General features: G+C 44.8%; 1 protein-coding gene across 1 annotated transcript; it reads right to left on the reverse strand.

Annotated features, from left to right (window-relative positions):
- Window positions 1–3,350: 3,350 nt before the first annotated feature.
- LOC143485124 (amphoterin-induced protein 3) lies at window positions 3,351–6,163 on the reverse strand. Its single transcript, XM_076984356.1, has 2 exons — window positions 5,209–6,163; window positions 3,351–5,047 (listed from the first exon to the last, which is right to left on the reverse strand). Exon 2 carries the CDS (start codon window positions 4,897–4,899, stop codon window positions 3,469–3,471), a length of 1,431 nt encoding a protein of 476 aa, XP_076840471.1. The 5' UTR covers window positions 4,900–5,047; window positions 5,209–6,163; the 3' UTR covers window positions 3,351–3,468.
- Window positions 6,164–14,097: the final 7,934 nt, after the last annotated feature.

The raw sequence follows: 14,097 nt of genomic DNA on the forward strand, positions 1-14,097 counted from the left end.
GGTCACAACTACCTATTTTTTCCTCTGCCTTTTTACTGTTTCTTCTCTTTAGAGCACATACTCCCTCGTACAGTAGAAGGGACCATTGCATTGGTAGGACGGTTTAATCCCTTTCCATGCCGTCTTTGCATAATTAAACAGCAGTTGAATGCACAAGATGCACTGGCTGAGGCATGAATGGTATCTCACACATGCAGCCATCGTGACCATGGTAGTGCAGTTTCTCCTGATCAGTTTGCCTCCTTTAAATTCTGGGCTATTAAGGAAGACCCTAAAACACTCTCCTAAACAAAGACTTCTTGTCACCAACCATACCTTTAACACTCATAGTTACCAAACTAGAGAATATATGCACAGTGCTGTGCAAATGTTAAGCAGGTGTTAAAATACTGCAAAGTAAGTTAATTGTTGATTTTTGTCAATTAAAATTACAAAAGAGAAATCTGAATCTAGTCAATATCTGGTGTGACTACAACTTTACCTTCAAAACAGCATCAGTGCTTCTAGGGACACGTACAATTATACCATACAGGCGGTAATGATTGTATGATCATTTTCATATGTGGGTTGAAACATGGTCAAACAATAGCTGTGTAGAAGGCTTAAAATGGGGGGTGAGGAGCCGCCTTACTGTGCTAGAAAGGTGAGGTTGTGCTTCACATCACACAGCATATGCACCACGGCGAGACTGAGCACAGCTACAGGACACAAGGCCATTTTGTACTGCGTCAGCACTCGGCAAAGGCTTCAAAGCAGACTGGGGTTTCGAGATGAGCTGCACAAACTCAGTTGAAGAGACAGAAAGAAACGGTCAGCACTGAGGATCAGACACAGTGGTCAGGAAACCTACTGCAGATGAAAGACGTATTATGCTTATTTCACACTCTAAAGATGTCCAGCAGTACCATCAGATCAGTACTGGCAGAAACCAGTGAGACACCCATTTCTTGTTTGGAGATAAGTGGCCTTCATAGAAGAACTGCAGTCTAAAAGCCATACCTTTGGTGTGGAAACAAGGTCAAGAGACTCAACTATGCACAAAAAACAGGAAATGGAGTGCAAAAAAATGCCAGCAGGTGCTTAAATTATGAGACTAAATGAAATCTCTGGCTGTAACAGAAGGCAGTTTGTTCGCCACAGGACTGGAGAGTGCTAAAATAGTGAGTTTCTGCAGGCAACAGTGAAACATGGTGGTTCCTTGCAAGTTTGGGGATTTTGTCAGGATTAATAGTTTCCTAAATGTTTAGAACTACAGGGAAATGGTTAGCCATCATGCTAGGGGTGTATTCAACTAAGGATTTTCATAGTAGAATCTGATTCGTCAGCTTTTCCCTTTAGTCGAATCGGGTTTATTTTTTATTTAGAGCCCCATAAACGGGATCCCGTTCTCATTCAGGACTTTTTTCCTCTTCAAAAGTAAAAACCTAAAACACTCAGATAAATGAATAAACACGGTAGGTTGGCTTTATTCAGCTTTTATTTATTTACTTATTTATTTTTTTAATGAAACATTAGAGAACATTAACCGTCAGTGCGCATTGCGCATATCGAACTGTCAGACAGGCACTGTGCAAAAAGTCAAAAATATTTTAAATAAAATATGCCTGCCTGAAAATATTAAAAAATTGCCACACAACAGAAAAATAATACAAGGAAAGGTTCAAGTAACGGGGTTTAAAAGCAAACAACAAAAATGTTTAGGCTATAGGCCTACTTGCCGAGACGCACCGCGACGAGACGAGACGACACGACTGAAACGACAAACGTTTTTTTTTTTTCGCCTTACGCGTTTTAAATGGTATGCCATGTTGGTTGTTGTCGTGCGAAATGAAAGACGTTGATGACAACTTGCACTTTACTTTGTTTGATTCATCTTTGTTTTTCAAAATACTTTTGAAGGTTTTTAGTAGCCGTTATAATCTCGTCAGATGCTGCGCGTATTCTGTAGCGTGTTCAGCTCCGCTCGTTTGGATTGTGCAACAGCAGGGTGTGATTTATTGATGTGTAGTAAGGAAGATGCCTATTGTTAATGCGCAAACATAATTTTTAAATATTTATTAACAGAAATTAGTATGATTTTATATGACAAAAGGTTATATATAACGAAAACAAAGACATTTCATGTAACAACTAATGCTTAGCTGCATCCTTGGGCACCCCCATGCAGTTAGAATGGTACATTCGACTATGACGTTCATAGTCGACTAGGAGGTATAGTCGACTCTAGTCGAATCAGCGACTATTGCAGGTCACCCCTACATCATGCAATACTATTACGGAGGCATCTGATTGGTTCCACGTTTATTTTGCAGCAGCAATAACCCCAAATGTACAGCCAATGTCATTAAGAACAATCTTCAGCATAAATAAGAACAAGTAGTCCTGGAAGTGATGATACGACCCCCAGATAGCCCTGATTTCAACATCACCAAATCTGTCAAGAATTTCATGAAGAGACAAAAATTTGAGCAAGCCTACATCCACAGAAGATCTGTGGTTAGTTCTCTAAGATGTTTGGCCTCTCTGCTCCTTCAAAAACTGCAAGCGTACCTAGAAGAACTGATGCTGTTTTGAATGCAAAGGGTGGTCACACCCAATATTGATTTAATTTAGATTTTTCTTTTGTTCATTCACTGTGCATTTCATTATTGGCAAAATAAACTAACATTTCTATTTTTGAAAGCATTCTTACTTTGCAGCATTTTTCCCCACACATGCCTACACATTTTGCAGTACTGTGTGCTTGCGTGTGTGTGTGCGTGTGCATGCATGCGTGCTTTCATGTGTGTGTGTGTGTGTGTGTGTGCATGCATGTGCATGTGTGTTTTCCTTCAACTTGTAGTTCTTGGTCGTACATGTACATAGATGGAATGTCTATTCTTATACTCTGTTGCTTGTGTTCTAAATCTAATATTAGTGTTATCCTCCTCTTTAACACCTACTGATGTCCTAAATGTTTCTGGAGCCACAAGCATGATGCTATGCTGGAGATCCTACATGTTCATGGCATTTCAGCATGTAATCCACAGGATTATCCTTAGTCATTTTTTTGCCACAGTTATCCAGAATTGACTCCCATACAACCATATACCATCAAACGTACACATGAGCAAAACACTGAACGCCCCACTGGCTTTGGTTGGTAGAACAGTAGTTTGTTAGAGCACAGAAAATGAGTAATAGCCATTTTTCAGGGGTGCTTATTTTGCTTTGCAAGGTCTGTCATTTAAATAGATTTACCTGAATAATTACCATGCTGTTTCAATGAAATATGTAAAAGACTCATTTTGTTGTTGTTGTTTTTACAGTTTAATGAGTACTTTAATCGGCTGCCCCAGAAAGGTCTCAGAACATGCACATCAATTAAATCCTCTTATATAATGCCAAAAAAAGGTCAATGGTCCATACAGACTGAAGAGATACCTGAAGGACTTCTATGGTTATGCATGCTCATCCCACTCTTTAATTCTAGCTAGTTGGGCCTTGTCGCACTGCAGTGTTGATGGCTTTGCTGTAAAGATCTCCGCCAGGTTCGTCCTGCACCACAGGTTCGAAAAACACCACGTGCCGTTCGGCATCCTCTCTGATCTTCATCTCCTGCTCTGGCACCAGTGGAGCATCGAAGACAGACGGAAGGGTTTGGTGTTCCTCCCCCAGCCTGGAGATGGTGGGCAGGGGGGTCGTGGGTGTGCAGCAGCCACAGTAACATGGAGTCAGATAAAGATACATCAGTATGAGCAGCAGGGTGACTGTGCAGCCCAGCACGGTAGTGTAGCCTGTGCTAAAAGGTTCCCCCGCCATGTGCTGGGAAACCACAGTCAGGTTCACTTCACGAGACTCGTTAATCATCCTGGTCACATCCATGGCCACGCATTGGTAGATTCCTGAGTCAGAAGACCGGACAGCTGGAATCTCCAGGCTGCCGTCAGGGTTCAACCGGAGGGACCCGTTTTGGATCAGCTGAGATGAGTTGTCTTCTTGTGGAATGACCCAGAAGTAGGAGAGGACCACACCGCTGAGAGTACCCGTGCAATCCAGCCTAACCCGCTCGCCTTCATATACCTTCACATCAGCTTTTGGGGAGATGAGCGAGATCATCTTCTCCACCGTGCAATTCTCAAAGAAGCGAGGGCTGCGCAGAAAACGTACAGACACGAGAGGTTCTCCATTCGTCTTGCACAAATAGTTGTCCTTAAAGTCTCGGACAGCCTCATAACCCTCTTTCTCCCAATGCCAGAAGATGCGACACACAGAGCAATCGCATATGAGGCTGTTATTGTGAATGAACAAGCCCCTCTGAACAACTGTGGGCAACAGCACCACCTCGTCTGGAGGCAGACCAGACATGCGGTTGGAGGAGAGGTCCAGAAGAACCAGCTTGGGGTGGCTGTGCTTGCGGATGGAGAAGAAGGGGAAGTCAGTGAGGTGGTTGAGACTCAGGTAGATCTTCTGGAGCTTGCTCAGGCCCGTAAAGGCATTGCTCTCCACGAGGCTGATACGATTGTTATAAAGCAACAGCTCCTCCAATGCCAGCAGGTCTTGAAAGGGGTGCACTGACACCACCTGCAGCCTATTGGACGAGAGGTCCAGGTGCCGCAGGACGCTGGCATTGTGGAAGGCTGCAGGGCTGAGCAGAGAGATCTGGTTATGAGACATCCGCAGGACATTCAGCCCCGGCAGTCCATGGAAGGTTCCCGCCGCCAGCCAAGTGAGCTGATTATGGCTGAGATCCAGAACAGAAATGGTGGGTGGTAGAAGAGGGGGAAATTTGTCCATGCCCACCGAACCACAGTTCACTATGTCAGAGATGCACAGGCAGCCCAAAGGACAGTTAGCCTCTGAAAAGCAGAGCCAGAACACAGAACCAGAGAGCAGAGCTAACCAGGCTGAACATGTCATCCTGCCGATGAGGAATCGGATGCCACGGTAGTAGAAACAAGGGAATCCTCAAGAAACATTAACACACAAATGTGTTTTAGTTCGACTGCGTTGTAGCTTTTTCTTTATTTCATGAAGTGTTGTGATATTTCCTGGGTACAATGATCAGCTGCAGAAAATATAAAAAATTAGAAAGTGCAGTAGTTATGAAGTTTAGATTAGGTAAATAATCTTGGTCTTTACACAGGATTATTAATGTAAACTTTAAACAGGTTTCTGCATTACAAGAATGTGAATACACATGCATGTGAGTTTAGAAGAGACACTCACATTTACAAGATGCTTCCGTTTTCCAAATTGTTGTATTTCTCCTGAATCCATTCTTTTCTAAGAAAAATGCCTTGATACAACAATGTATAACTAATTGTAACTTGTAATTCCTTTAATATGTCCCTTTTCCAGTCATAGTCCAGAGTAGTCAACAGGGATGGTACTCCTGTTATCCATCTTCCTGCACATCTTGGTTCATACACGAAATCTGTCTTTAAAATGACTGCGTATCGTAGCACACTTCCCAGAGCAGAAGAGCAATACTGATTTAAGGTGATGTTGCTGACACTTCCTCCCTTTTTTACCTCTCCAGAACGCAGCTCTGACCCTCTCCCGCACACACCAAGTTGAAAATCCTGATGTGCTTGCTCTCTCTTCCCCTTTCAGCCTTTCTCTCCTTCTCTCCCTGTCTTTTTCAGCCACGGTCTCTCTCTCCCTCACAGATTGTTTTAATCCCTTTTGGTATTATTTTGGTCCATGTCCTTCTCACTATCATTCCATGCATTTTTTTATTCTCTCCCCTTCTTCCTCCAAAAAGTCCAGCGTTTCCAAGGCGCTGTGGTTGGTTACCCATCGTCTCACCTACACTTGGCATGATGAGAGGGAATTTGTCTTTATAATGTTTAAATCCCAACGTGCCCCCCCACTCCTCGTCTCTGCCTCCACGCGTGGTTGGCAGCTGTTGTCTGAGACTTGGTCACAGTGGCCCCGCAGCTGCTCGTTCCCGTCACACCACATCCATCTCTGCTTTGATTACACTTCGCCACGGACACAGTGTGATACTGTCACCCACACACCATTCACTTCCAGAGAGCTACAGTGGTACTGATCCAAACAGCATTTCAGAGATGTTCATAATCTATTGAGATGCACCAATCTAACAATATTGGCAGAGTTGACATTTATTTACATGTTTTCTAACATGTATTAATTTTAGTTGGCTTTTGACTTTTGATTTGACTTTTTTTAAATAACATTTGTGCAGTAATGTGAAGCTATAAAATGGGATTAGAGTGTGTGTGTGTGTGTGTATGTGTGTGTGTGTGTGCGTGCGTGCTTACAGTACTCAGTTGTAAGGTTGTCATTCTTCAACACATGCCGTGACTGGCGACGTCATATATTAATTCTATTAATATAATAAGTGACAACACTGACTCATTATTATTTCTCCACTGCAAAATGGGGTTAACCTGCATCGGATTGACTACCCAGGTATGTGCACACACACATACAAAATTTAACAGTGTACTTTTAAATGTAGGATGAAAACATTCACCTTGAGGAAGTATGATTGTATTTACACCATATTTGCCAAAATCACACATCCTTTGGCCAAAAGCAGATCATATTACCTATTCCATTTCAAAACCAAAAAAACCTGCAATGTTGTAACAGTACAGACCTGATGAAACTTGACTTTCTCTCCAAAGTGTGCAAAGCCAGCCAGAATGACAGCATTCAGCTGGGTGAGCCCCAGACTGGGAGAGCTGGGTGAGCTGGGTGAGCCGCAGACTGGGAGAGCTGGGAGAGCTGGGTGAGCCCCAGACTGGGAGAGCTGGGTGAGCCCCAGACTGAGAGAGCTGGGTGAGCCCCAGACTGGGAGAGCTGGGAGAGCTGGGTGAGCCCCAGACTGGGAGAGCTGGGTGAGCCCCAGACTGGGAGAGCTGGGTGAGCCCCAGACTGGGAGAGCTGGGTGAGCCCCAGACTGAGAGAGCTGGGTGAGCCCCAGACTGGGAGAGCTGGGAGAGCTGGGTGAGCCGCAGACTGGGAGAGCTGGGAGAGCTGGGTGAGCCCCAGACTGGGAGAGTTGGGAGAGCTGGGAGAGCTGGGAGAGCTGGGTGAGCCCCAGACTGGGAGAGCTGGGAGAGCTGGGTGAGCCCCAGACTGGGAGAGCTGGGAGAGCTGGGTGAGCTGGGTGAGCCCCAGACTGGGAGAGCTGGGTGAGCCCCAGACTGGGAGAGCTGGGTGAGCACCTGAGTGGGAGGGAAGCAGTGGACCTCAGCCTTCCAACTTCATTTACATTGAGGAAGAGGATGAAGGTTACATACTCCCCCCACCAAGCCCCCAGCATCATGACGAAGATCTGAGAGAAGATGTGGGGGAACAGAGAGCCTCAGAGGATGAAAGTGAGGAAGATAGTGACTGGAGTTCATCACTATCACTGGAGGTGAGTCCATCTCCTGCAGGAGTCGCAGAAGAGCAGTAATCAGCTAGGACTACCTACCCAGACAGCAGCTTTTTTGACAAATTAAAATCATAGCTGATATTCGCAATGCTCAAGCAAGGCGGCCCAAACTACAGCCAAGGTCTCCCGGGCCGCTAGACTACATGGTGTCAGAGTTGGGCAGGGACTACCCTCCGAGTGCGTGGGGTGTCAGCTTTCAGATGGCAGGGGACACATTAGCACCTGGATGGCATCCGATTTATAACACGCCACCATCTGCTGATGCCTCCAGGATCCCTCGGCCCACCGGTTCTCCAGCTCCACACAACGAGCGGGATCACCGCAGCTCCAGGCCTGGAAGCAGGCTCAGTACTCCTGATGAAGACCAAGCTCACAGCTCCGGCTCTGCTGCCAGCCAGAGCAGCCATGTTGAACAGAGCGGATCCAGGAGGAGGAGGAGAGAGACAACCTCACCCAGCCCGCCTCACTGCCCCTGCAAAATGAGAAGACCAGGAAACAACGGGAATCACTGAACCACCTTAGTAGTATAAATGTAGTAGTAGTAGTTAAGCTAGCATAAAATTCAATAAACATGTGTTAGGCATAGTGTGTGTTTGTTTTTTGAAAGTCATTCATTTTTGTTTAAACAGCTTTGTGATTTTCTTTTGTAAATTACATTCAGTATTATCCAAATTACTGACTGATTACCAATAATGTTTTTCATAATTGAATCAAAATTAAATAAGTTTTCTAAGTTTCAAAAATAATGTATTTAAATATATATGTATATTTAATGTATATTTTAATGTAAATATCCTGTTAAATATCCGATATAAGTTCCTGTACTGTAAACATCCACTAAGTATCTCTAAATATATAGGACTCAAATAATGACAGGGAGAAGGTGACTCATTTCTGCAGGTGTATCTCCTCCCTCAGGTTAACGCAAGAAATAATAAAGAATGGAAAACTTTTTTACGTGTGTAACGTAGGACTCAAAGAATGAGAGCGAAACGGGGACATCAACGCAAATGGCATGATAATAACGAACATAATCATACACGAATCAGTGTCAGAAGTGCAATACTAAAGAAAACACAACGGGTCAAAGAAAATACCGGGACTGAAACCGATAAACACACTGACGAACATATCAGGAACACCAACAATAACTGACAACAGGGCACATGAAACGCAGAGCATAAATACTTAGGTTAACAATGAACTTAATGAAAAACAGGTGAAAATAATGACAGGAAACGAGGGGCCTCATCAGACCAAGAAGGGGTCGGTAAGAATGAATAAACAAAATGGTCGGACAGCACTTGTATTTATGCAAAACTATTAATTAAACTCAATGAATATCGCACAAATGTTTATGCACCAAGGTAAATATTTCTGCATATATGCGACTGCTGTCTGAACATTTTGTTTATTTATCCCAATAAAAACAGAATTTAGCAAGAACACATCAAAATATCCTTAATAGATGTTCCTAACGACGCTTTCTGTAATTCAGTGTAACCCCAGGTGGCACTATGCACTAAGATTTTCAAAAGCCATTTGCAATGGAAATTTCAATCAAAACACGTGTAAATCTTTTATAATGAAGTGTTCCACGTGCGCTAAAAAGTGCCCTTCCCCCCCACCAATTAATCGAAATTAATCGCATTTTAATCGCATTTCAGTATTTAACATGATAAATATTAATTAAAGTTTGAATGATGAATGAATCAATGAACATATTACATAATCATAAACTTGAATATCTTGTTTATTTTTCCACCAGTCTACTACACAGACCAATAGATGAGTGCAGAAAACAGAGCAAACAGTTTTCAGAACACTGGAAATTCTGACCAAAAATGTTTTTTGGGGGGAGTTTTGCTCAGGATATTGGAAGAATAAGAAGAACTGAAGTAAATCAGAAGATGTTTTTAATTTCCTAGGCCTCTGCCGAAATTAATGCGTTAAAGTTCCACGACTAATATATATATATATATATATATATATATATATATATATATATATATATATATATATATATACATATATATATATATATATATATATTAGTGGAAGTCGTGGAACTTTATATATCTAATATATATATATATATATATATATATATATATATATATATATTAGGGGTGGGATGCGATTAAAAAAATTTATCGAATTAATCGGAAGCTTTGTGTAACGTCCGGGCGTAGGAGGCAGGCACCAAGACGTTTACGGTGAACACACACTCATACAGACACGTAGCTTTAGACAAAGACGAGCACACGACACTGCGCGAACGCACATTAAATGGGTGAATACACAGACCCACTTGACCTCGAGACAAGGCACAGGTTTAACTAACGAACACGCTCACAGACAACCCACACCCACGGAAGTACAAACATGGACAAAACGACATGCAGCCAACGTAACGGCACGCCCACGGGGAAGGGTCCGGAGCTGTTCCGTAACACTTTGTAATTAATTAATCGAAATTAATTGCATTTTAATCGCATTTCAGTATTTAACATCTTAAAGTTTGATGTTAACAACTTTATAGATATATAAAGTTCCACGACATATTAATTTAAGTTTGAATGATGAATGAATCAATGAACATAATCATAAACTTCAACATCTTGTTTATTTTTCCACCAGTCTACTACACAGACCAATAGATGAGTGCAGAAAACAGTTCAGAACACTGGAAATTCTGACCAAAAATGTTGTTTAATTTTGGGAGTTTTGCTCAGGATATTGGAAGAATTGAAGTAGCCTAAATCAGAAGATGTTTTTTAATACCATTTTAGGTGCCTAGAAGTGGTCTTCTGCATGCTCAAAGCAAATGACTGGATCTTCCATTCATCATCTATAATATGAGCTGCAGAGGTGGAAAGAGTACTCAAAAATTGTAATTGAGTAAAAGTATCATTACTTTGCCTAAAATCAACTCAGAGTAAAAGTAAAATTACCCATCTCAAAATTTACTCGAGTAAAAATACAAAATTACTTCATTTAAAATGTAATTTGAGTAAAAGTTACTTAGTTACTTTCAGTTATTTAATGCATGGATGAATCATGAACCAAATTCAGCACAAGTTGTTTTAATCGATTTCAAAGTGTATTTAAGTGCACATCCACACAAAAAGATTGTGACGCTGGCGTGCCGGAGGAAGCAAGAGACACGACGAGCGTCTTGGAATGAACAATGAACGTTTAATAGACACAAACACGTACAGTCCGGCACAAGTGGAGCAAGCGCGCAGACGCGATGCTTGCACAGGCATGAACTATAGACAAAGACGAGCACTAGACACCGCGCGAACGCACAATAAATAGGTGAGTTACACAGACCCACGTGACCTCGAGACAAGGCACAGGTGTAACAAACGAACACGCTTACAAACAACCCACACCCACGGAAGTACATACATGGACATAACGACACGCAGACGACGTAACGGCATGCCCACAGGGAAGGGTCCGGAGCTGTTCCGTAACAGAACCCCCCGCCAGGGGCTCGCTACTCCCGGAGCGTCCCGCGCAGCGGGAATGCCCCGAACAAACACCGACGGGCAGGTCCGGAGGCCCCGGAATCACGAGCCTCCGAGAGCCGTCACCCCCGACAAGAGGGAAAAGGAGATTAGGGAACAACAACGGGACAGACAAACAGACGGGTATAGGCAGCCATGGGCCCGCTAGCAGGCTTGCAGCTAGCGGCGCAAATCCCCCTGGGGCAATGGGATAGACCGGAGGCGTGATCCCTCCGGTCGGGACAGTTCCCCCAGCGCACGCAGCTTGTGCTGGCTGCTGCACGAGGCGGCGTTTTGACCGCTCCTCTGGGCACCACTGGAGGTCCTGTCATTTGCCGGGAACCGATGGCAGTTCGAGGAGCCCCAGTCGGAGACCTCAACCTCCCCTCCTGGCCGCTGGCAAAGCCAGTCTCCCCTCGTACCTCTCGGGGTAGCGGCTTCTCCTCCCCTGATGCCTCCCTCTCCTCTTCCTCGGAGAGCTCCTGGTCCACCGCCATCGGCTCCTCGGAGTCGGGATAGCGCGACCAGCTCATCTCGCTCCCCTCCGAGGGAGCACAAGGGACCTTCTCTCCGTCTGGGCACCCCTTCTCCGACCTAACGGTCTCCTCGGAGCTGACCGAGAGGCTGTCTTCCTCCTCACCGTGGGGAGCGGTGGGCACCGACCACTCGGACGGCGGAGGGCTGACGTCTTCCCTCCCACCGTAGCAGACGGTGGGAACGGAGTACTCAGACGACGGAGGGCTGACGTCTTTCTCTCCCCCGTTGTAGCAGACGGTGGGAACGGAGTACTCGGATGATGGAGGGCTGACGTCCTCCTCTCTCCCGTCGTAGCAGACGGTGGGAGCGGAGAACTCAGACGGCGGAGGGCTGACCTCCTCCTCTCTCCCGTCGTAGCAGACGGTGGGGGCGTAGCACACGGACGGCGTGTAGCGGGCTTCGTCGCCTGACTCCTCCTCTCCCGACTCATCACTCTCCGTGTCCAGCTCAGGAGGGGTCGCCGCTACCATACCTGCGTACACCACCAGAGGGCCCCCTTCGCCCTCGTCACCGCTTGCCGGGGGGGAGGACTCCCTTCTCAATGCGCGGAGTCCCTCTCGCCACGCAGCTTCAAAGAAGGGGTCCTCTCGTAAATCCTCCTCAGGGTACGCCGGGGGTGGAGAGCGGTGCCTCTCCATCCACATCCTTCGTGCGGCCAGCCGGAATACTTCCGACCCGTCCTCATCTCCGGCTGTCGAAGCCTGACGCAGCAGGTACGCGCTGACAGGCTCCTGCTGCTGCTTCACCCCTACTGGGACGGGGGTGTCGTGGTGGCGTGCGGGGGAATAAGAGTGGTGATGTTTCGCCTTCTTCTTCCCCTTCTTGCGCGCAGACGTGTAGCCCGGCATTTCACGGCTCGTCTTTCTGTGACGCTGGCGTGCCGGAGGAAGCAAGAGACACGACGAGCGTCTTGGAATGAACAATGAACGTTTAATAGACACAAACACGTACAGTCCAGCACAAGTGGAGCAAGCACGCAGACGCGATGTTTGCACAGGCATGAACTTTAGACAAAGATGAGCACACGACACCGCGCGAACGCACAATAAATAGGTGAGTTACACAGACCCACGTGACCTCGAGACAAGGCACAGGTGTAACAAACGAACACGCTCACAAACAACCCACACCCACGGAAGTACATACATGGACATAACGACACGCAGACGACGTAACGGCACGCCCACAGGGAAGGGTCCGGAGCTGTTCCGTAACAAAGATCAGCTGGGCTCAGGAACATACTTCCTCACAGCACAACGACAGTCACAACCTGTACCATAAAGTGCAAACAATTTTTAGTCCTATTGTCCAACAGACAACACTATGATAAGAATAAAGAAATTTAAATGACAAATTATCCAAAAAACAAAATGCATACAAAATTAAGTGCCACAAATCAAACTAAAATGCAACAGGATTCCACTACTCACAATAAAATGCCCACAGGATCCCACATCAAAAATTTAAAAATGCTCATAGGATCCAACTATTCAAAGTAAGTGCTCACAGGATCCAACTATTCAAAATACAGTGCCCACAGGATTCCACTTTTCACAATAAAATGTCCACAGGATCCCACAGAACCTGATAGATAGAAGATTTAAAGGTAGAACAATCTCATCCTTTTGGAAAAAAGTGCACCAGATTATGACCTGATTATAAGACAATGGAAAGGGCGTGCACAAGGCAAGGCCACGCAATTGGCCTTCAGTTCTGGGACTCAGAAGTTTACATTTCTGCCCGCGTTTAATTTTTCACCAATATTTTTTTACTCAGTAATGTGAGGGCGTTCAAATGTAGTGAAGTAAAACTACTTGGGTCAAAATTTACTCAAGTAGTAAGTAGAAATACATATTTCAAAAACTACTCAGAAAATTACAAATTACTCATAAAAAGTACTCAATTACACTAATTTGAGTAAATGTAATTAGTTACTTTCCACCCCTGATGAGCTGTCACACCAAGATAATTCTTGTTGCTAACAGAGGTCCAGTGATCCCCAGTCAGAGACACATTTGTGGCACTCTTCACAATAACCTGTTTTACTTCCTATTCCTCATCATACAGCTGCTGGATTTTCTTCGACATTGTCTTTCTGGACGGCAGTTCGTAACTTGCATCAGTTGACGCAATGTGCAGCGCTTCTTGTAAGCCTTTATCTTCGACCACAGAGAGCGAACAACACTGTAAATAATATGACGCGTCATGTATAAACGGGAGTCGCGCGCTACGGCCACTCGCGAAAGTTTAATCTAGTCTTAATGGTCCAATGAAGGTAATTTAAAAACCAGGACATTTCCTCACTTTAAAAAAAACCCGGGACGCCCTGGACAGGATGTGAAATACGGACATGTCCCGGGAAATACGGACGTTTGGTCACCCTATCCTACTAGGAATACATTTAGCAGCTAAGTTATCATTCCTGACCTGCGCGTTAGCCCCAACATGTTTTGCGTTGAGGTGGTAACGAAGGGTGGAAGTGCATACATAATATCCTACCTACATAAAGTGCAAATAACACTATTTGTGTTTGTACTTCCATCTGTAAGTTTCTTATATTTAAATTTCCCATCCACCAGCGTAGCCTCTTCAGTCATCTCCATCATGATCTTATTGTGCGTCCATATAATCTGTATGTCTGGAACTCGTGCA

The sequence above is a fragment of the Brachyhypopomus gauderio genome, chromosome 21 (assembly GCF_052324685.1).
Source record: "Brachyhypopomus gauderio isolate BG-103 chromosome 21, BGAUD_0.2, whole genome shotgun sequence".
Classification (NCBI taxonomy): domain Eukaryota; kingdom Metazoa; phylum Chordata; class Actinopteri; order Gymnotiformes; family Hypopomidae; genus Brachyhypopomus; species Brachyhypopomus gauderio.